Source organism: Oncorhynchus clarkii, chromosome 5 (assembly GCF_045791955.1).
Source record: "Oncorhynchus clarkii lewisi isolate Uvic-CL-2024 chromosome 5, UVic_Ocla_1.0, whole genome shotgun sequence".
Lineage (NCBI taxonomy): Eukaryota > Metazoa > Chordata > Actinopteri > Salmoniformes > Salmonidae > Oncorhynchus > Oncorhynchus clarkii.
In genome coordinates this window covers 58760684-58781397 of record NC_092151.1, presented here as the reverse complement: position 1 = coordinate 58781397, position 20714 = coordinate 58760684, and the positions used below count along the sequence as shown (strand labels likewise).

The 20714-nt window shown below is 44.4% G+C and overlaps 1 protein-coding gene across 1 annotated transcript; it reads right to left on the bottom strand.

Moving 5' to 3' along the window:
- Window positions 1–2739: 2739 nt before the first annotated feature.
- LOC139410118 (sphingosine 1-phosphate receptor 4-like) lies at window positions 2740–7114 on the bottom strand. Its single transcript, XM_071155561.1, has 2 exons — window positions 7031–7114; window positions 2740–6215 (listed from the first exon to the last, which is right to left on the bottom strand). The coding sequence occupies exon 2, from the start codon at window positions 6065–6067 to the stop codon at window positions 4868–4870; it is 1200 nt and encodes a 399-aa protein (XP_071011662.1). The 5' UTR covers window positions 6068–6215; window positions 7031–7114; the 3' UTR covers window positions 2740–4867.
- Between the last annotated feature and the right edge of the window lie 13600 nt (window positions 7115–20714).

Below are 20714 nucleotides of genomic sequence, written 5' to 3'. Positions count from 1 at the left end.
TATTATTTATACTTTTACTTTTGATACTTATGTATATTTTAGCAATTACATTTACTTTGATATTTAAAACCAAATTAGTAGTATTTTACTAGATGACTAACTTTTACTTTGGTAATTTTCTTGTAAGCTATCCTTACCCGCTGGGCATACACTGGTTGAATCAATGTTATTCCAACGCAATTGGCAACATATTGTGACGTGGATCAAAGTGGAAAATACATTTGACTTGAAAAAGTCATCAACCAGAACTCTTTTACCCTCATTTCAACCAGCATTGTAAACACTGAAATGAGGGTAAAACTTCAACTTAAACACATTGACTTGAAATTATGTTGAATTTACTCACTGAAGTGCATTACCCTTCATATACCAGTAGGAGTCAATGTTCATATTTCAATATACCTCTTTGTTTAGGATGAAAGCAAGACGTTGATTCAAACATACCATTTTACTACCAACATTGAAAAAAGGTCAAATAAAATATGTCTAATAAAATTTGAAATTCAACATACTTTCTGCCACCCAATATACAGTGTATTCGGAAGGTATTCAGACCCCTTGACATTTTAAAACATTTAGTTACGTTACAGCCTTATTCTAAAATGTATTCAATTGTTTTTTCCCCTCATAAATCTACACACAATACCACATAACGACAAAGCATATTTTGCAAATGTATTACAAATAAAAACCGGAAATATCACATTTACGTAAGTTTTCAGACCTTTTACTCAGTACTTTATTGAAGCAACTTTGGCAGCGATTACAGCCTTGAGTCTTCTAGGGTACGACGCTACAAGCTAGGCACACCCGTATTTGGGGAGTTTTTACCCATTCTTCTGTGCAGATCCTCTCAAGCCCTGTCAGGTTTGATGGGGAGTGTCACTGCACAGCTATTTTCAGGTCTCTCCCGAGATGTTCGATCGGCTCTGGCTGGGCCGCTCAAGGACTTTCAGAGACTTGTCCCGAAGCCACTCCTGCGTTGTCTTGGCTGTGTGCTTAGGGTTGTTGACCCTAAGGGGTCTGAATACTTTCCGAAGGCACTGCATAACTCAATATTAGGAAGATGTTCCACATTTTTAGTATACATGGTGTATATTTAATATGTTCTCACCTAGTGATTTGTTTTTTCATTTCCACATGGAATTTTCAGTTGAAATAAACGTATGAGGCCCTAATCTATGGATTTTACAGGACTGGGCAGGGGTGCAGCCATGGGTGGGCTTTGGAAGGCATAGGCCCAGCCACTTGGCAGCCAACCCACTAGGGAGCGGACTCTTATTGTTCCCAGCACAAGGTACACCTGTGTAATGATCATGCTGTTGAATCAACTTCTTGACATGCCCTATCTTGGCATAGGAGAAATGCTCAATTTAAAGAGATGTAAACAAATTTGTGCACACAATTTGAGAGAAATAAGCTTTTTGTGCAGATGGAACATATCTGGGATGTTATATTTTAGCTCAGGAGACATGGGAACAACACTTTACATGTTGTGTTTATATTTTTGTTCAGTATAGATTGATGTAACAACCTGTTGGTTAAGTTAAGTCCATGTATTTAAGTTGAAGTTTTACCCTAATTTCAATGTTTACAATGCTGGTTGAAATTAAATGAAAACAGTACTTGTTGATGACTTTTCTCAAATCCAATGTATTTTCCATGTTGATTCCATGTCACAATACGTTGACATATTAAGCTGAAACAATGTTGATTCAACCAGTGTGTGACCAGTGTCCTTCCTCACCGTTGTGTGACTGATCAAAATGTGCTGGGCCAATTGTGCGCCGCCCTATGGGACTCCCAATCACAGCCGGTTGTGATGCAGCCTGCATTTGCACCAGGGTGTCTGCAGTGACACCTCAAGCACTGAGATGCAGTGCCTCAGACCGCTTCGCCACTCGGGAGCTATGTTAATATGTTCTCACCTAGTGACAAAACAAACTGCACTCACCAGAGCTCAGACAACTCAGTACATGGCTTAGGGGTAACTTCCAGTTATCTTCCCTATCTTTACATGATGTCAAAGTCTTAATTAATGAATTAAATACCTTTAGGCGTTCCGTTTCAACTCTCACCATTGCACCTCACTCACAGATCTGGGGTCACAAAACAAATAGATTTTCTGGACATACTGGAAATTCAGGCATGCAAAAAAAAACTATGGCTCGGAGCCAGAAAATGATCTTAAAAGGAATACATTCTCTGCAAACATAGTTACTCTTGTCACTTCATATCTCACATGGAAGGAATCTGTACATTTTCTAATCCTAATGTCTGGAAATGTTGGCGACGTGTTGATATCCATTTCTATGCATGACTCATGAGTTAACCTCATCATGTTAAGTAGCTCAGAGATCACTGTTTACTGAATTCTATGTTTCTGTGACTATGCAAGCAGCACTGATGAAACTTGCCGTTGGAGGTGAAGCAACATCTTCACGCAAGCTCATGGTAACATGTCTCCACCTTGAGGTAGATGTTGCTAATTGCTTATGGGAGTCAATGGTTCATTTCCATTTACCCAGTAGTGATCCAGTAATACAACTGGACTGAGCGTTTCCGTTGCTGTGCCATCCCAGACAAGGTTTACCTGCTTAACAGTTAATTGTCTACATCTGCTGTTTATTGAGTTTTAATATTCAAATGTAGGTTGTAATTCAGCATGTTGCTGCCACTCGTACAATGTTCTGTTGAAAAACAGTTTAAAAAAAACTCTCTCTTTCCACAAGACACATATTTTGTTAAAATATTTATTTACACATTGTCAATGTACAAAATAACAGAAATATAATCCTCTTTCAGAATAACAGCAATAGTAAAGCGTTCAACAAATGTATACTCTTAAAAACAATATTATATAAATGTTTAACCAATTGAAAAAATGTATTCAACTACCATTCTGTACAATGTACGCTGAGTGTACAAAACATTAGGGACACCTTCCAAATATTGAGTTGCTTAAAAATCCTTCTTTAACCTGTCTCCTCCCCTTCATCTACACCGATTGAAGTGGATCTAACAAGTGACATCAATAAGGGATCATATCTTTCACTTGGGTTCACCTGGTCAGTTTTTGTCATGGAAAGAGCAGGTGTCCTTAATGTATTGTCCACTCAGTGTGTGTATAAATAATATTGCATTTTCTAAATATATCTACATATTTTTTGTTGTTGTTTTTAATTCAGTTCTATTTAAGTGGTGCAATAAGAAAGCACCCATTTCAATGAAAACCATCTTCACAGTAAAAGAGTATCTGTTTCAAGGCTGAAACAGTGAAACAAAAGCAGCTTCCATGGTGCATCTTTTATGATAAATCTTGAACGAGTTTGAACTCCTCTTTTAATAAAAAAAAAAACTTTTTTGGAATGCATAAAATGAAACAGATCGGTGTTGCTCTACAGAAACAGAGAACCACAAAGATGCTCTTTCGTCAGTGTACCAGGTCCTGGGCTGATGACAATGAAGACAATGAACAAAACCAACAACAGAGAAAACCGTTAGACCTGGTTGTATCAAGGCCACATTTGGGTGGAGCTAGATAATGGAGGAACTGCATTCTCTGTGGTAACACACACACACATACACACACACACACACACACACACATGCACACACACCAGCGGCAGTTAGTGCCCTTTCAGAATTGGGAGGACAATCTTTTTCTTATGAGCTTGGCCTTATTTCTATTTCAGCATATTGGATGACTATTCCATTCATCCAGCTCAATGTAACATCGATAGGTTTAGGCTACTACATGATACTAGAATTTGCCCTATGCCTACCTTGACCCACTGGGCACAAACTGGTTGAATCAACATTGTCTCAGTGTAATTAGTCAATGTATATGTTACGTGGAAAATACATTGGATTTGAAAAAAAGCCATCAACTTTTGTTTTGAGGGTGAAATTTCAACCACAGGATTATGTCATCATGGCAACCACTTTTCAACATAGACAACCCTTCTTTAAAATAGAGTATATTGAATTTGTACCTTTTGAAACAATGTCAGATCTTCAACGGAATGTCCAATATCAGGAAAAAAATATGTGTCTGGGCAGCACCTCCTATTGGAGAATTGATCTACAACTATTCATTTGGTCTCCAATACAGGGTTTTAAACCAAACCCAGCTTAGTTTTTACATCACCTACTACCAATGCGCTATTGTGAGTGATTATTCAGAGACCTCTCAATAACTAAATATATTCACTGTTGCTATCAAAGTAGTTCCAAAGGGTAGGTTTAACAGAGCAAAGGAAATGTAACCATACGTTATAAGTCCTATATCATCAATTATACTATTTAGGTCTATATTGCATTGCAAATTCATCAACAGCTACTGTTTTAATTCAGCCCAGGATTCAACTAAAAATAGACAATACATATATGGTTCAAGCTTTAGTTGATTTCAAATGTAATCTTCATGTTAGTCATTAATATGTTGGATTCATGTCTCCTTCTCAACCAAAAATCTAAGTTAAAGAGTAAGACTAAATAAAATTCAACTTTACTTAAATAGCATTTAAAAAAATAGGACTAAATCAAATCAAACTTGATTTAAATTGCATTTAAAGTTTGATTAGATTTAGTCATATTCTTTAACTTCGATTTTTGATGGAGATCTGCTGCTTGGATAGTTCCATCTGTGCCATTGACTTAGTCTGGCTTTAATTGCAGTTTACTACAAATTAATAATTGATATTTGTATTTTTAATATTTTTACTTTTATGAAACTCCCTGAGTAGGAAGGTCCCCCCCCTTCCTCCTCTGAGGAGCCTCCACTGACTCTCTCTCTCTCTCTCTCTCTCTCTATGTCTCTCAAAGACACACACAACTACGCCTGCCGCAGGCAGCCCGTTGTGGTCTAACCGCTTGACACAGACAGGCAGGTGGTGGTGGAGCTCAGGCGGCGACTCTTCTTGGGGGCATTGGGTGCAGGCGGGGGACTGACAGTGAGACTCCTGATCTTATTGAAACTGTTCCTCAGGCTGCTGTGCCTGATGCTCCCGGTGCTGCTGGTCTCCTTGGACACAAAGGTGTCAGGGTGACAGAGGCCTGCCCTGAGGCAGCAGCAGCACAACAAGCCGGCAATGGCCTTCCTCAGCTCTGTGCTGCCCAGGGTGTAGATGACCGGGTTCAGGGCCGAGTTTATCACGGCCAGGGCGATGACCCAGTCGGCGCTGAAGAGCGGTGCGCACTGCCGCGACACACAGAAGAAGTCCACCAGCAGCAGGATGAACAGAGGCCCCCAGCATATGATGAACACACCCACGATGGAGATGACTGTCTTCAGCAGCCCCAGGGAGCGCTTGCGGCTGCGCTGGGAGCCCAACTTGGAGCTGCTGCGCACGTGGCTATAGATGGCGCCATAGAGCACGCCGATAGCCAGCAGGATGAGGGAGAAGATGAGCAGGGAGAAGAGGATGTAGCTCTTGGAGTAGAGCGGCAGCAGGGTAGAGCAGCTCTCCAGGCTGCACACGCAGTTCCAGCCCAGCAGGGGGAGGAAGCCGATGGCGAAGGCCACGATCCAGCACAGCGCCACCAGGCCGTAGATACGATACGTCTTCCTGGCCGACTTCTGGTGCAGCGGCTTCATCATGGTGGTGTAGCGCTCCACAGCTATCAGCAGCAGGCTGAAGATGGAGGCGGCGAGGGCCACGAACAGTACCCCCTCCCTGAACAGCCACAGAGCCGGGCTCAGTCTGAACGTCTGGCTGCCCGACATCCAGATGTTGACCACGTAGGCCGCCCCAGCCAGCAGGTCGCTCAGGGTGATGTTGGCGATGCACACGTAGACCCAGCGGCGGCTGTAGAGGATCCGGGAGAGCACGGCCACTAGGACCAGCAGGTTTTCCAGGATGATGAGGACGCTGATGAAGAGGGAGAGGACCGCTGCTGAGCTCAGGCCACCCTGACGGGGCACGCGATGCTGCAGGCGCCCTGTGTGGTTGTAGTGCTCCAGGATCACATCAATGTTAATAGCGCTGCTGTTGGTGGTGTTGCTGGCCAAGAGGTACAGATGAGAGCAGGAGGTTGAGGAGCTCAGGGAGGACAGGGCATCCATGGCTGGGTAGTGAAGGGCTTGGCAAGTCAGAAAATGGCTGGGTCGGGTTGGACAAGGCAGGACTTGGGTGAGTGTAGAACTCCTGATGTGGGATCAGACTCAGGCTAAAACAGTCTCTCCACTGGAGCTCTGCTGTCTCACAACCCACCTAGCAAACACAGGAAGATGTTTGATATGAAAAGATGTCTGATATGCGATAATATGTTCTAAGCTGTTTGTAGGGCATAAACTGCAGGTAATGAAAATAATGTGTTTTTTGGTCAAATTGCATTGTTTATAAATGTATTGTGAAAAGCTGAAAGAAATCCCCCAAAATCCCACAAATACAACAAATGTTTAGACAGTGAGATGACATTTTGTCAGTTGACTGGCATGGATTCTCATCATAAAACTGCATGCCTCCGCTAGCAGGCATTAGGGCCATTTAAACCTCTGTGGTGCTGTTTCAACCACCATGTGGTTAGTTGAGAGGAGCAGCCAGCTGCGGCCAGGAAGGGGGTTTAAATCTGCATGTGAAGCCAACATCTTTCAAAGTTTGAAAACAACTATTTCCAAATCCCTGTTAGTAGTAATGACTGAAAAACAACATCCTACTCTCCCAAAATTGCTAAGTATTAACTGTTTTCCACTGTGGAGTGAAATAAAAAGTACCATATTACATATATATAATATTTATATAATATTACATTTATAACACACCTTTATAACCTTTACATTTCTAGATGTTCTTTTATGCATAATTAGTGTTGTAATTTGTTGCATGGGAGCAAAAGCTTGTACATGACAGCAAATACCTTGCATATTTACGGCTACAGTTAAATTAAATGTGACAATACACCTGGCTCTCCATCCCAATCATTATCTGATTGTATCATTTCATATGAATAGGTTAACACATAAAGACAAATATTGTATCCTTTTGATTTTAACACAATAAACACTTGAAGAACAAATGTCACTTACTGGTGCAGCGATGCTGTTGGTAGTGATGCGGTGTGTGGACAGCCACCCCCTATGTGGGCTGGTAGTGCAGATGTGTTCCACTCTATAGAAGCGATGAGGAAGGAAGCCATACACTCAGAAGGTTACTCACATGACACCACACCCAAAGCGACCAACACAGACACGAGAAGCAAGAGATTATTGACACTGAGGGGGTGTTTCGTCACTGGCCAAAAGAAAACACACCAATTGTGAAATGCTTCAGAACGTGATTATTCATAGATGGATGCCACCCAATCAACGCGTTAATTGCTAAATAGATATAGGCTAATCCACGCTTGCATAAGGTCACCACAATGTTGTTTTTTAAATATATACATTATATATATTCCCCCCCTGTAATTTTCCACATGTCAAAGGTCAGACTTAATCTCACTGATGTAAACACTTTTCCCATCCACTACTTGCGCCCTGCTTTTGACCGCTGCAATACTTGAATCCTATTGCTCAAGTTGCCCCATGATGATTACGGGAAGAGACTTTCATAATGTTTTCATGGTACATGTATGTCGAAGTGGTTGGACCATGATGTTTTCTAGGATGTGTCACAAGAGACTGTTTCTACTAGGAGGGCATCAGGCCAGTGTTTACAGTTGAAGTCAGAAGTTTACATACACTTAGGTTGGAGTCAATAAAACTCGTTTTTCAACCACTCCACAAATTTCTTGTTAACAAACTATAGTTTTGGCAAGTCGGTTAGGACATCTACTTTGTGCATGACACAAGTCATTTTTCCAAACAATTGTTTACAGCCAGATTATTTGACTTACAACTCACTGTATCACAATTCCAGTGGGTCATAATTTTACATAACCTAAGTTGACTGTGCCTTTAACCAGCTTGGATAATTCCAGAAAATGTCATGGCTTTAGAAGCTTCTGATAGGCTAATTGACATAATTTGAGTCAATTGGAGGTGTACCTGTGGATGTATTGTATTTCAAGGCCTACCTTCAAACTCAGTGCCTCTTTGCTTGACATCATGGGAAAATCAAAAGAAATCAGCCAAGATCTCAGGAAAAAAATTGTAGACCTCCACAAGTCTGTTTCATCCTTGGGAGCAATTTCTAAACGCCTGAAGGTACCACGTTCATCTGTACAAACAATAGTACGCAAGTATAAATACCACTGGACCACGCAGCTGTCATACCGCTCAGGAATGAGACAATTTCTGTCTCCTAGAGATGAATGTACTTCTGTGCGAAAAGTGCAAATACAGTGCCTTGCGAAAGTATTCGGCCACCTTGAACTTTGCGACCTTTTGCCACATTTCAGGCTTCAAACATAAAGATATAAAACTGTATTTTTTTGTGAAGAATCAACAACAAGTGGGACACAATCATGAAGTGGAACGACATTTATTGGATATTTCAAACTTTTTTAACAAATCAAAAACTGAAAAATTGGGCGTGCAAAATTATTCAGCCCCTTTACTTTCAGTGCAGCAAACTCTCTCCAGAAGTTCAGTGAGGATCTCTGAATGATCCAATGTTGACCTAAATGACTAATGATGATAAATACAATCCACCTGTGTGTAATCAAGTCTCCGTATAAATGCACCTGCACTGTGATAGTCTCAGAGGTGCGTTAAAAGCGCAGAGAGCATCATGAAGAACAAGGAACACACCAGGCAGGTCCGAGATACTGTTGTGAAGAAGTTTAAAGACGGATTTGGATACAAAAAGATTTCCCAAGCTTTAAACATCCCAAGGAGCACTGTGCAAGCGATAATATTGAAATGGAAGGAGTATCAGACCACTGCAAATCTACCAAGACCTGGCCGTCCCTCTAAACTTTCAGCTCATACAAGGAGAAGACTGATCAGAGATGCAGCCAAGAGGCCCATGATCACTCTGGATGAACTGCAGAGATCTACAGCTGAGGTGGGAGACTCTGTCCATAGGACAACAATCAGTCGTATATTGCACAAATCTGGCCTTTATGGAAGAGTGGCAAGAAGAAAGCCATTTCTTAAAGATATCCATAAAAAGTGTCGTTTAAAGTTTGCCACAAGCCACCTGGGAGACACACCAAACATGTGGAAGAAGGTGCTCTGGTCAGATGAAACCAAAATTGAACTTTTTGGCAACAATGCAAAACGTTATGTTTGGCGTAAAAGCAACACAGCTCATCACCCTGAACACACCATCCCCACTGTCAAACATGGTGGTGGCAGCATCATGGTTTGGGCCTGCTTTTCTTCAGCAGGGACAGAGAAGATGGTTAAAATTGATGGGAAGATGGATGGAGCCAAATACAGGACCATTCTGGAAGAAAACCTGATGGAGTCTGCAAAAGACCTGAGACTGGGACGGAGATTTGTCTTCCAACAAGACAATGATCCAAAGCAAAATCTACAATGGAATGCTAAACATATCCAGGTGTTAGAATGGCAAGTCAAAGTCCAGACCTGAATCCAATCGAGAATCTGTGGAAAGAACTGAAAACTGCTGTTCACAAATGCTCTCCATCCAACCTCACTGAGCTCGAGCTGTTTTGCAAGGAGGAATGGGGAAAAATGTCAGTCTCTCAATATGCAAAACTGATAGAGACATACCCCAAGCGACTTACAGCTGTAATCGCAGCAAAAGGTGACGCTACAAAGTATTAACTTAAGGGGGCTGAATAATTTTGCACGCCCAATTTTTCAGTTTTTGATTTGTTAAAAAAGTTTGAAATATCCAATAAATGTCGTTCCACTTCAAGATTGTGTCCCACTTGTTGTTGATTCTTCACACAAAAATACAGTTTTATATCTTTATGTTTGAAGCCTGAAATGTGGCAAAAGGTCGCAAAGTTCAAGGGGGCCGAATACTTTCGCAAGGCACTGTATATCCCAGAACAACAGCAAAGGACCTTGTGAAGATGCTGGAGGAATCAGGCACAAATGTATCTATATCCACAGTAAAACGAGTCCTATATCGACATAACCTGAAAGGGCGCTCAGCAAGGAAGAAGCCACTGCTCCAAAACCGCCATAAAAAAAGCCAGACTACGGTTCTCAACTGCCCATGGGGACAAAGATTGTACTTTTTTGAGAAATGTCCTCTGGTCTGATGAAACAAAAATAGAACTGTTTGGCCATAATAACCATCGTTATGTTTGGAGGAAAAATTGGGAGGCTTGCAAGCCTAAGAACACCATCCCAACCGTGAAGCACGGGGGTGGCAGCATCATGTTGTGGGGGTGCTTTGCTGCAGGAGGGACTGGTGCACTTCCCAAAAAAGATGGCATCATGAGGTAGGAAAATTATGTGGATATATTGAAGCAAATTCTCAAGACATCCGTCAGGAAGTTAAAGCTTGGTCGCAAATGGGTCTTCCAAATGGACAATGACCCCAAGCATATGTTGTGACATAAGGGCTAAAGGACAACAAAGTCAAATCAAATCAAATGTATTTATATAGCCCTTCGTACATCAGCTAATATCTGAAAGTGCTGTACAGAAACCCAGCCTAAAACCCCAAACATCAAGCAATGCAGGTGTAGAAGCACGGTGGCTAGGAAAAACTCCCTAGAAAGGCCAAAACCTAGGAAGAAACCTAGAGAGGAACCAGGCTATGTGGGGTGGCCAGTCCTCTTCTGGCTGTGCCGGGTGGAGATTATAACAGAACATGGCCAAGATGTTCAAATGTTCATAAATGACCAGCATTGTCAAATAATAATAATCCCAGGCAGAACAGTTGAAACTGGAGCAGCAGCACGGCCAGGTGGACTGGGGACAGCAAGGAGTCATCATGTCAGGTAGTCCTGAGGCATGGTCCTAGGGCTCAGGTCCTCTGAGAGAGAGAAATAAAGAGAGAAAGAGAGATTTATAGAGAGCATACTTAAATTCACACAGGACACCGGATAGGACAGGAGAAGTACTCCAGATATAACAAACTGACCCTAGCCCCCCGACACATAAACTACTGCAGCATAAATACTGGAGGCTGAGACAGGAGGGGTCAGGAGACACTGTGGCCCCATCCGAGGACACCCCCAGACAGGGCCAAACAGGAAGGATATAACTCCACCCACTTTGCCAAAGCACAGCCCCCACACCACTAGAGGGATATCTTCAACCACCAACTTACCATCCTGAGACAAGGCCGAGTATAGCCCACAAAGATCTCTGCCACGGCACAACCCAAGGGGGTGCGACAACCCAGACAGGAAGATCACATCAGTGACTCAACTCACTCAAGTGACGCACCCCTCCTAGGGACGGTATGAAAGAGCCCTAGAAAGCCAGTGACTCAGCCCCTGCAATAGGGTTAGAGGCAGAGAATCCCAGTGGAAAGAGGGGAACCGGCCAGGCAGAGACAGCAAGGGCGGTTCATTGCTCCAGAGCCTTTCCGTTCCCCTTCACACTCCTGGGCCAGACTACACTCAATCATATGACCCACTGAAGAGATGAGTCTTCAGTAAAGACTTAAAGGTTGAGACCGAGTTTGCGTCTCTCACATGGGTAGGCAGACCATTCCATAAAAATTGAGCTCTATAGGAGAAAGCCCTGCCTCCAGCTGTTTGCTTAGAAATTCTAGGGACAATTAGGAGGCCTGCATCTTGTGACCGTAGCGTACGTGTAGGTATGTACGGCAGGACCAAATCAGAGAGATAGGTAGGAGCAAGCCCATGTAATGCTTTGTAGGTTAGCAGTAAAACCTTGAAATCAGCCAGCCCTTGCCTTGACAGGAAGCCAGTGTAGAGAGGCTAGCACTGGAGTAATATGATCACATTTTTTGGTTCTAGTCAGGATTCTAGCAGCCGTATTTAGCACTAACTGAAGTTTATTTAGTGCTTTATCCGGGTAGCCGGAAAGCAGAGCATTGCAGTAGTCTAACCTACAACTGACAAAAGCATGGATTCATTTTTCTGCATCATTTTTGGACAGAAAGTTTCTGATTTTTGCAATGTTACGTAGACGGAAAAAAGCTGTCCTTGAAACCGTCTTGATATGTTCTTCAAAAGAGAGATCAGGGTCCAGAGTAACGCTGAGGTCCTTAACAGTTTTATTTGAGACGACTGTACAACCATTAAGATTAATTGTCAGATTCAACAGAAGATCTCTTTGTTTCTTGGGACCTAGAACAAGCATCTCTGTTTTGTCCGAGTTTAAAAGTAGAACGTTTGCAGCCATCCACTTCCTTATGTCTGAAACACATGCTTCTAGCGATGGCAATTTTGGGGCTTCACCATGTTTCATTGAAATGTACAGCTGTGTGTCATCCGCATAGCAGTGAAAGTTAACATTATCTTTTCGAATGACATCCCCAAGAGGTAAAATATATAGTGAAAACAATAGTGGTCCTAAAACGGAACCATGAGGAACACCGAAATTTACAGTTGATTTGTCAGAGGACAAACCATTCACAGAGACAAACTGATATCTTTCCGACAGATAAGATCTAAACCAGGCCAGAACTTGTCCGTGTAGACCAATTTGGGTTTCCAATCTCTCCAAAAGAATGTGGTGATCGATGGTATCAAAAGCAACACTAAGGTCTAGGAGCACGAGGACAGATGGTCTGATGCCATTAAAAGGTCATTTACCACCTTCACAAGTGCAGTCTCAGTGCTATGATGGGGTCTAAAACCAGACTGAAGCATTTCGTCTGGTTACATTGTTTGTCTTCAGGAAGGCAGTGAGTTGCTGCGCAACAGCCTTTTCTAACATTTTTGAGAGGAATGGAAGATTAGATATAGGCCGATAGTTTTTTATATTTTCTGGGTCAAGGTTTGGCTTTTTCAAGAGAGGCTTTATTACTGCCACTTTTAGTGAGTTTGGTACACATCCGGTGGATAGAGAGACGTTTATTATGTTCAACATAGGAGGGCCAAGCACAGGAAGCAGCTCTTTCAGTAGTTTAGTTGGAATAGGGTCCAGTATGCAGCTTGAAGGTTTAGAGGCCATGATTATTTTCATAATTGTGTCAAGAGATATAGTACTAAAACACTTGAGCGTCTCTCTTGATCCTAGGTCCTGGCAGAGTTGTGCAGACTCAGGACAGCTGAGCTTTGAAGGAATACGCAGATATAAAGAGGAGTCCATAATTTGCTTTCTAATAATCATGATCTTTTCCTCAAAGAAGTTCATGAATTTATCACTGCTGAAGTGAAAGCCATCCTCTCCTGGGGAATGCTGCTTTTTAGTTAGCTTTGCGACAGTATCAAAAAGGAATTTCGGATTGTTCTTATTTTCCTCAATTAAGTTGGAAAAATAGGATGATGGGGCAGCAGTAAGCGCTCTTCGATACTGCACGGTACGGTCTTTCCAAGCTAGTCGGAAGACTTCCAGTTTGGTGTGGCGCCATTTCCTTCCAATTTTCTGGAAGCTTGCTTCAGAGCTCGGGTATTTTCTGTGTACCAGGGAGCTAGTTTCTTATGAGAAATGTTTTTAGTTTTTAGGGGTGCAACTGCATCTAGGGTATTGCGCAAGGTTAAATTGAGTTCCTCAGTTAGGTGGTTAACTGATTTTTGTCCTCTGGCGTCCTTGGGTATACAGAGGGAATCTGGAAGGACATCAAGGAATCTTTGTGTTGTCTGTGAATTTATGGCACAACTTTTGATGTTCCTTGGTTGGGGTCTGAGCAGATTATTTGTTGCAATTGCAAACGTAATAAAATGGTGGTCCGATAGTCCAGGATTATGAGGAAAAACATTAAGATCCACAACATTTATTTCATGGGACAAAACTAGGTCCAGAGTATGACTGTGACAGTGAGTGGGTCCAGAGACATGTTGGACAAAACCCACTGAGTCGATGATGGCTCCGAAAGCCTTTTGGAGTGGGTCTGTGGACTTTTCCATGTGAATATTAAAGTCACCAAAGATTAGAATATTATCTGCTATGACTACAAGGTCCGATGGGAGTTCAGGGAACTCAATGAGGAACGCTGTATATGGCCCAGGAGGCCTGTAAACAGTATCTATAAAAAGTGATTGAGTAGGCTGCATAGATTTCATGACTAGAAGCTCAAAAGACGAAAACATCATTTTTTTTTTTGTAAATTGAAATTTGCTATCATAAATGTTAGCAACACCTCCGCCTTTGCGGGATGCACAGGGGATATGGTCACTAGTGTAGCCAGGAAGTGAGGCCTCATTTAACACAGTAAATTCATCAGGCTTAAGCCATGTTTCAGTCAGGTCAATCACATCAAGATTATGATCAGTGATTAGTTCATTGAATATAATTGCCTTTGAAGTAAGGGATCTAACATTAAGTAGCCCTATTTTGAGATGTGAGGTATCATGATCTCTTTCAATAATGACAGGAATGGAGGAGGTCTTTATCCTAGTGAGATTGCTAAGGCGAACACCGCCATGTTTAGTTTTGTCCAACCTAGGTCGAGGCACAGACACGGTCTCAATGGGGATAGCTGAGCTGACTACACTGACTGTGCTAGTGGCAGACTCCACTATGCTGGCAGGCTGGTTAACAGCCTGCTGCCTGGCCTGCACCCTATTTCATTGTGGAGCTAGAGGAGTTAGAGCCCTGTCTATGTTGGTAGATTAGATGAGAGCACCCCTCCAGCTAGGATGGAGTCCGTCACTCCTCAGCAGGTCAGGCTTGGTCCCGTTTGTGGGTGAGTCCCAGAAAGAGGGCCAATTATCTACAAATTCTATCTTTTGAGAGGGGCAGAAAACAGTTTTCAACCAGCGATTGAGTTGTGAGACTTTGCTGTAGAGCTCATCACTCCCCCTAACTGGGAGGGGGCCAGAGACAATTACTCGATGCCGACACATCTTTCTAGCTGAAGCTATGTTGCGCTTGGTGATCTCTGACTGTTTCATCCTAACATCGTTGGTGCCGACGTGGATAACAATATCTCTATACTCTCTACACTCGCCAGTTTTAGCTTTAGCCAGCACCATCTTCAGATTAGCCTTAACGTCGGTAGCCCTGCCCCCTGGTAAACAGTGTATGATGGCTGGATGATTTGTTTTAAGTCTAATACTGCGGGTAATGGAGTCGCCAAATACTAGAGTTTTCAATTTGTCAGAGCTACTGGTGGGAAGCTTCGTTGTCTCAGACCCCGTAACGGGAGGAGTAGAGACAAGAGAAGGCTCGGCCTCTGACTCAGACTCGCTGCTTAATGGGGAAAACCGGTTGAAAGTTTCTGTCGGCTGAATGAGTGACACCGGTTGAGCATTCCTACAGCATTTCCCTCCAGAAACCGTGAGAAAGTTGTACGGCTGCGGGGACCATGCAAGGGGATTTATACTAACGTTACTATCTGTACTTACTGGTGGCACAGACGCTGTTTCATCCTTTCCTACACTGAAATTACTCTTGCCTAATGATTGCGTCTGAAGCTGGGCTTGTGGCACAGCTATCCTCGACGTAAGGCGATCGTTTCCTGTATATTATGAGTACAGCGACTGCAATTAGAAGGCATCATGTTAATGTTACTACTTAGCTTCGGCTGTTGGAGGTCCTGACGAACCATGTCCAGATAAAGCGTCCGGAGTGAAAAAGTTGAATGAAAATAAAAAGTTGAGGGAAAAACCAAAAATATAAACGGTAATTAAAAAGTAAAAACTGTAAAGTTGTCAGGTGGCAAAGTAAGGTTGTCAACAAAACGCACAGCAACACGTAAACAAGTCAGACTACCTTTACACTGGCACATGTACTGATCCTTATCCCAGCATCCATCACCTTCTCATTAGGTAAAAAAATACATTGTCAAGGTATTGGAGTATTGGAGTGGCCATCACAAATCCCTGACTTCAATCCTATAGAAAATCTGTGGGCAGAACTGAAAAAGCTTGTGCGAGCAAGGAGGCCTTCAAACCTGACTCAGTTACACCAGCTCTGTCAGGAGGAATGGGCCAAAATTCACCCAACTTATTGTGGGAAGCTTGTGGAAGGTTACCCGAAATGTTTGACCCAAGTTAAACAATTTAAAGGCAATGCTACCAAATACACTCAATTAGTATGTCACGACCACCGAAGTTGGTCCCTCTCCTTGTTCAGCGGTGTTCGGCGGTCGACGTCACCAACCTTCTAGCCATCGCTGATCCATTTTTCATTTTCCATTGGTTTTGTCTTGTCTTCCCTCACACCTGGTTTCAATCCCATCAATTACATGTTGTGTATTTTACCTTCTGTTTCCCCTTATGTCTTTGTCGGTGATTGTTTGTTGTATATTTTGTGCGAGTCATGTTCTGGTGTGTGACGGGTTTTGTACCCTTTTATACGACACCCATGGAGCTGGGAGGGGCGGTGCGCAGGGAGACCGGAGGGGGTTCCCGCTCGTGCACCATCTGTGGCCACAGAAGTCACACTGCCGGTCGGTGCCGGGTTGGTTCCTCTAAGAAGCGAGGCAGCAGGCAGGGTGCTCAGGCGTCACCCCAGGTGAGCCAGCACCATTCTCACCCAGAGCCCTCTGTTGCACAACTGTTTGTCTTTGTCACTTTTCCTGAGTTTTCCCCGCATTCCCACATAATGCGCTCGTCGATTCAGGCGCGGCTGGGAATTTCATTAATAGAGCGTTAGCCCATAGTTTAGGGATCCCCATTGTTCCCATGGATGTGCCTTTCCCCGTTCACACCTTGGATAGTCGACCATTAGGGTCAGGGTTGATTAGGGAGGTCACTGCTCCTTTGGGCATGGTGATGCAGGGGGGAGGGAATTATTTTTTTCCTAATTGACTCTCCTGTGTTTCTCGTGGTGCCGGGCCTACCCTGTTTAGCTTGTCATGACCCCACTGTTTCTTGGCCACAGAGGGCTCTCACAGGGTGGTCGCGAGAGTGCTCAGGTAGGTGTTTAGGGATTTCTCTTGGTGCTACTACGGTGGAGAGTCCAGACCAGGTCTCCACCGTTCGCATTCCCCCTGAATATGCTGATTTGTCTCTCGCCTTCTCCAAAAAGAAGGCGACTCAATTACCACCTCATCGATGGGGCAATTGTGCGATAGATCTCCTGGTAGACGCTGCACTTCCCAGGAGTCATGTGTATCCCCTCTCACAGGCGGAGACAGAGGCTATGGAAACATATGTCTCCGAATCCCTGCGTCAGGGGTACATTCGGTCCTCCACTTCACCAGCCTCCTCAAGTTTATTTTTTTGTGAAGAAGAAGGAGGGAGGTCTGCGCCCGTGTATTGACTACCGGGGTCTGAATCAGATCACGGACCCGGTGCGCTTGCAGTGGTCAGCTGAGGCGGACAGGGCTTTTAGTCAACTGAGGTCTCTGTTTACCTCGGCTCCCATGTTGGCCCATCCGGATCCCTCTTTGGCGTTCATAGTGGAGGTGGACGCGTCCGAGGCTGGGATCGGAGCTGTGCTCTCTCAGCGCTCGGGTACGCCACTGAAATTCCGCCCCTGTTCTCGAAGAAGCTCAGCCCGGCGGAGCGAAACCATGATGTGGGGGACCGGGAGCTATTGGCTGTCGTCAAGGCCTTGAAGGCATGCAGACATTGGCTTGAGGGGGCTAGACACTCTTTTCTCATCTGGACTGACCACCGCAATCTGGAGTACATCTGGACGGCGAGGAGACTGAACCCTCGCCAGGCAAGGTGGGTCATGTTTTTCACCTGTTTTGTGTTTACCCTTTCTTACAGACCAGGCTCCCAGAAGGCAGACGCATTGTCCCGGCTGTATGACACAGAGGAGCGGCCCATGGATCCCACTCCCATACTCCCCACCTCTTGCCTGGTGGCGCCGGTAGTGTGGGAGCTGGACAAGGACATTGAGCGAGCGTCATGTGCAGAGCCCGCTCCCCTCCAGTGTCCAGCAGGGCGTCTGTACGTTCCATCTGCTGTCCGCAACCGGCTAATCTATTGGATCCACACGTTACCCTCCTCTGGTCATCCTGGGATCGGTCGGACGGTACGCTGTCTTAGTGGGAAGTACTGGTGGCCCACTTTGGCAAATTATGTGAGGGTTTATGTTTCCTCCTGCTTGGTGTGCACCCGGTGTAAGGCTCCTAGACACCTGCCCAAAGGTAAGTTACAACCCTTACCCGTTCCACAACGGCCTTGGTCGCACCTGTCGATAGATTTCCTGACCAATCTTCCTCCTTCACAGGGTAACACCACGATCCTGGTCGTTGTGGATTGTTTTTCTAAGTCCTGTCGTCTCCTTCCTTTGTCCGGTCTCCCTACGGCCCTACAGACTGTGGAGGCCCTGTTTACACACGTCTTCCGGCACTACGGGGTGCCTGAGGATATAGTGTCTGATCGGGGTCCCCAGTTCATGTCGAGGGTCTGGAAGGCGTTCATGGAACGTCTGAGGGTCTCGGTCAGCCTTACCTCAGGTTTTCACCCCGAGAGTAACGGGCAGGTGGAGAGAGTTAACCAGGATGTGGGTAGGTTTCTGAGGTCTTATTGCCAGGACCGGCCAGGGGAGTGGGCAACGTTCATGCCCTGGGCAGAGATGGCCCAGAACTCGCTCCGCCACTCCTCCACTGGCCACTCTCCCTTCCAGTGTGTATTGGGGTATCAGCCGGTTCTGGCACCTTGGCATCAGAGTCAGACCGAGGCTCCTGCGGTGCATGACTTAAAGTCAGTTGGTGCAGACCGTCACCACACCGGGGGACCGGGTCTGGCTCTCGACCCGAAACCTGCCCCACCGCCTGCCCTGTTGGAAGCTGGGTCCGCGGTTTGTGGGGCCATTTAAAGTCCTGAGGAGAGTGAAAGAGGTTTGTTACAGGTTACAGCTTCCCCCCGATTACCGCATTAACACCTTGTTCCATGTGTCTCTCCTCAGGTCGGTGGTGGCTGGTCCGTTCCAGGAGTCTGAGGAGCGGGAGGTTCCTCCGCCCCCTCTGGACATCGAGGGGGCCCCGGCGTACTCCGTTCGTCTCATACTGGATTCGAGACGTCGGGCAAGGGGCCTTCAGTACCTTGTGGGCTGGGAGGGATGTGGTCTGGAGGAGAGCTGCTGGGTTCCGGTGGAGGACGTGTTGGATCCTTCTATGCTGAGAGAGTTCCATCTTCTCCATCCGGATCGCCCTGTGCCTCGCCCTCCGGGTCGTCCCCAAGGTCGGTATCGCACTGCTGGAGTCTTGCATCAGGGGGTACTGTCACGACTTCAGCCTAAGTTGGTCCCTCTCCTTGTTCGAGCGGTGTTCGGCGGTCGACGTCACCGACCTTCTAGCCATCGCTGATCCATTTTTCATTTTCCATTGGTTTTGTCTGGTCTTCCATCACACCTGGTTTCAATCCCATCAATTACATGTTGTGTATTTAAACCTCTGTTTCCCCTTATGTCTTTGTTGGTGATTGTTTGTTGTATATTTTGTGCGTGTCATGTTCTGGTGTGCGACGGGTTTTGTACCCTTTTATACAATTTTTGTATATATTGGTTTTCTACGTTTTTTTTCAGCATTTATTCAACTGCTCCGTTTATACCAAGTTCACTCTCCTGCGCCAGACTTCCCTGCCACCAGCACGCACTATCACGCCCTGACCCTAGTTATCTTTGTTTTCTTTATTATTTTGTTTAGGTCAGGCTGTGACGAGGGTGGTTTTTGTATGTCTAGGGGTTTATATGTCTATGGTTGCCTAGATTGGTTCTCAATCAGAGGGAGCTGTTTATCGTTGTCTCTGATTGGGGACCATATTTAGGTAGCCATATTCATTGGGTATTTTGTGTGTTCTTATTCTATGTTTAGTTGCCTGTCTGCCCTAGCCATATTAGCTTCACGGTTCGTTTTGTTGTTTTGTTCAGTGTTCGTTATTGAATAAAGTAAGAATGTACGCTTACCAAGCTGCGCCTCGGTCTCCTCCATATGACGACCGTGACACGCACCTATTACAGTGTATGTAAACTTCTGACCCACTGGGAATGTGAAGAAAGAAATAAAAGCTGAAATAAATAATTCTCTCTGCTATTATTCTGACATTTCACATTCTTAAAATAAAGTGGTGATCCTAACTGACCTAAGACCGGGAATTTTTACTAGGATTAAATGTCAGGAATTGTGAAACTGAGTTTAAATGCATTTGGCTAAGGTGTATGTAAACTTGACTTCAACTGTATTTTTGGCTTCCCATAAGCCGACTCCAATGGCAACATCTAGTCTTACTGGGGTCTGACACATAACGAAAAAGACAACACAGACAAAATAATTGACATTAATTACATTAATATGCAGTGTGTGTGTGTGTGTGTGTGTGTGTGTGTGTGTGTGTGTGTGTGTGTGTGTGTGTGTGTCAGATACACTTCCATATCAGTACATAAACACAGCAAATAGGTCACATGGGGAGAGGTGTTGCTTTATTTGTTTTTTTAAAACCAGGTTTGCTGTTCACTTGCGCTATATGAGATGGGAGTTCCATGCACTCATGGCTCTGTATAATACTGTACGTTTCCTTTTTGTTCTGAACCTGGGGACTGTGAAAAGACCCTGGTGGCATGTCTGGTGGGGTAAGTGTGTTCTGAACCTGGGGACTGTGAAAAGACCCTGGTGGCATGTCTGGTGGGGTAAGTGTGTGTGTCAGTGCTGTGTTTATGTTGACTATTAAAAACATGAGCTGGCACACACCCAGAGAAAATTATTTTATGTAGAGGTGCTGGTGAATGGCGAATAAGCTATAAAAATAAAGTCACACACTCTATATATAAACTCCCAGTAATTTATTGGGTAAATTACCAATGTTTCGGCATCACTGTGCCTTCCGGGTCTGAACGTTGACTATGCAAACAATTTGGAATT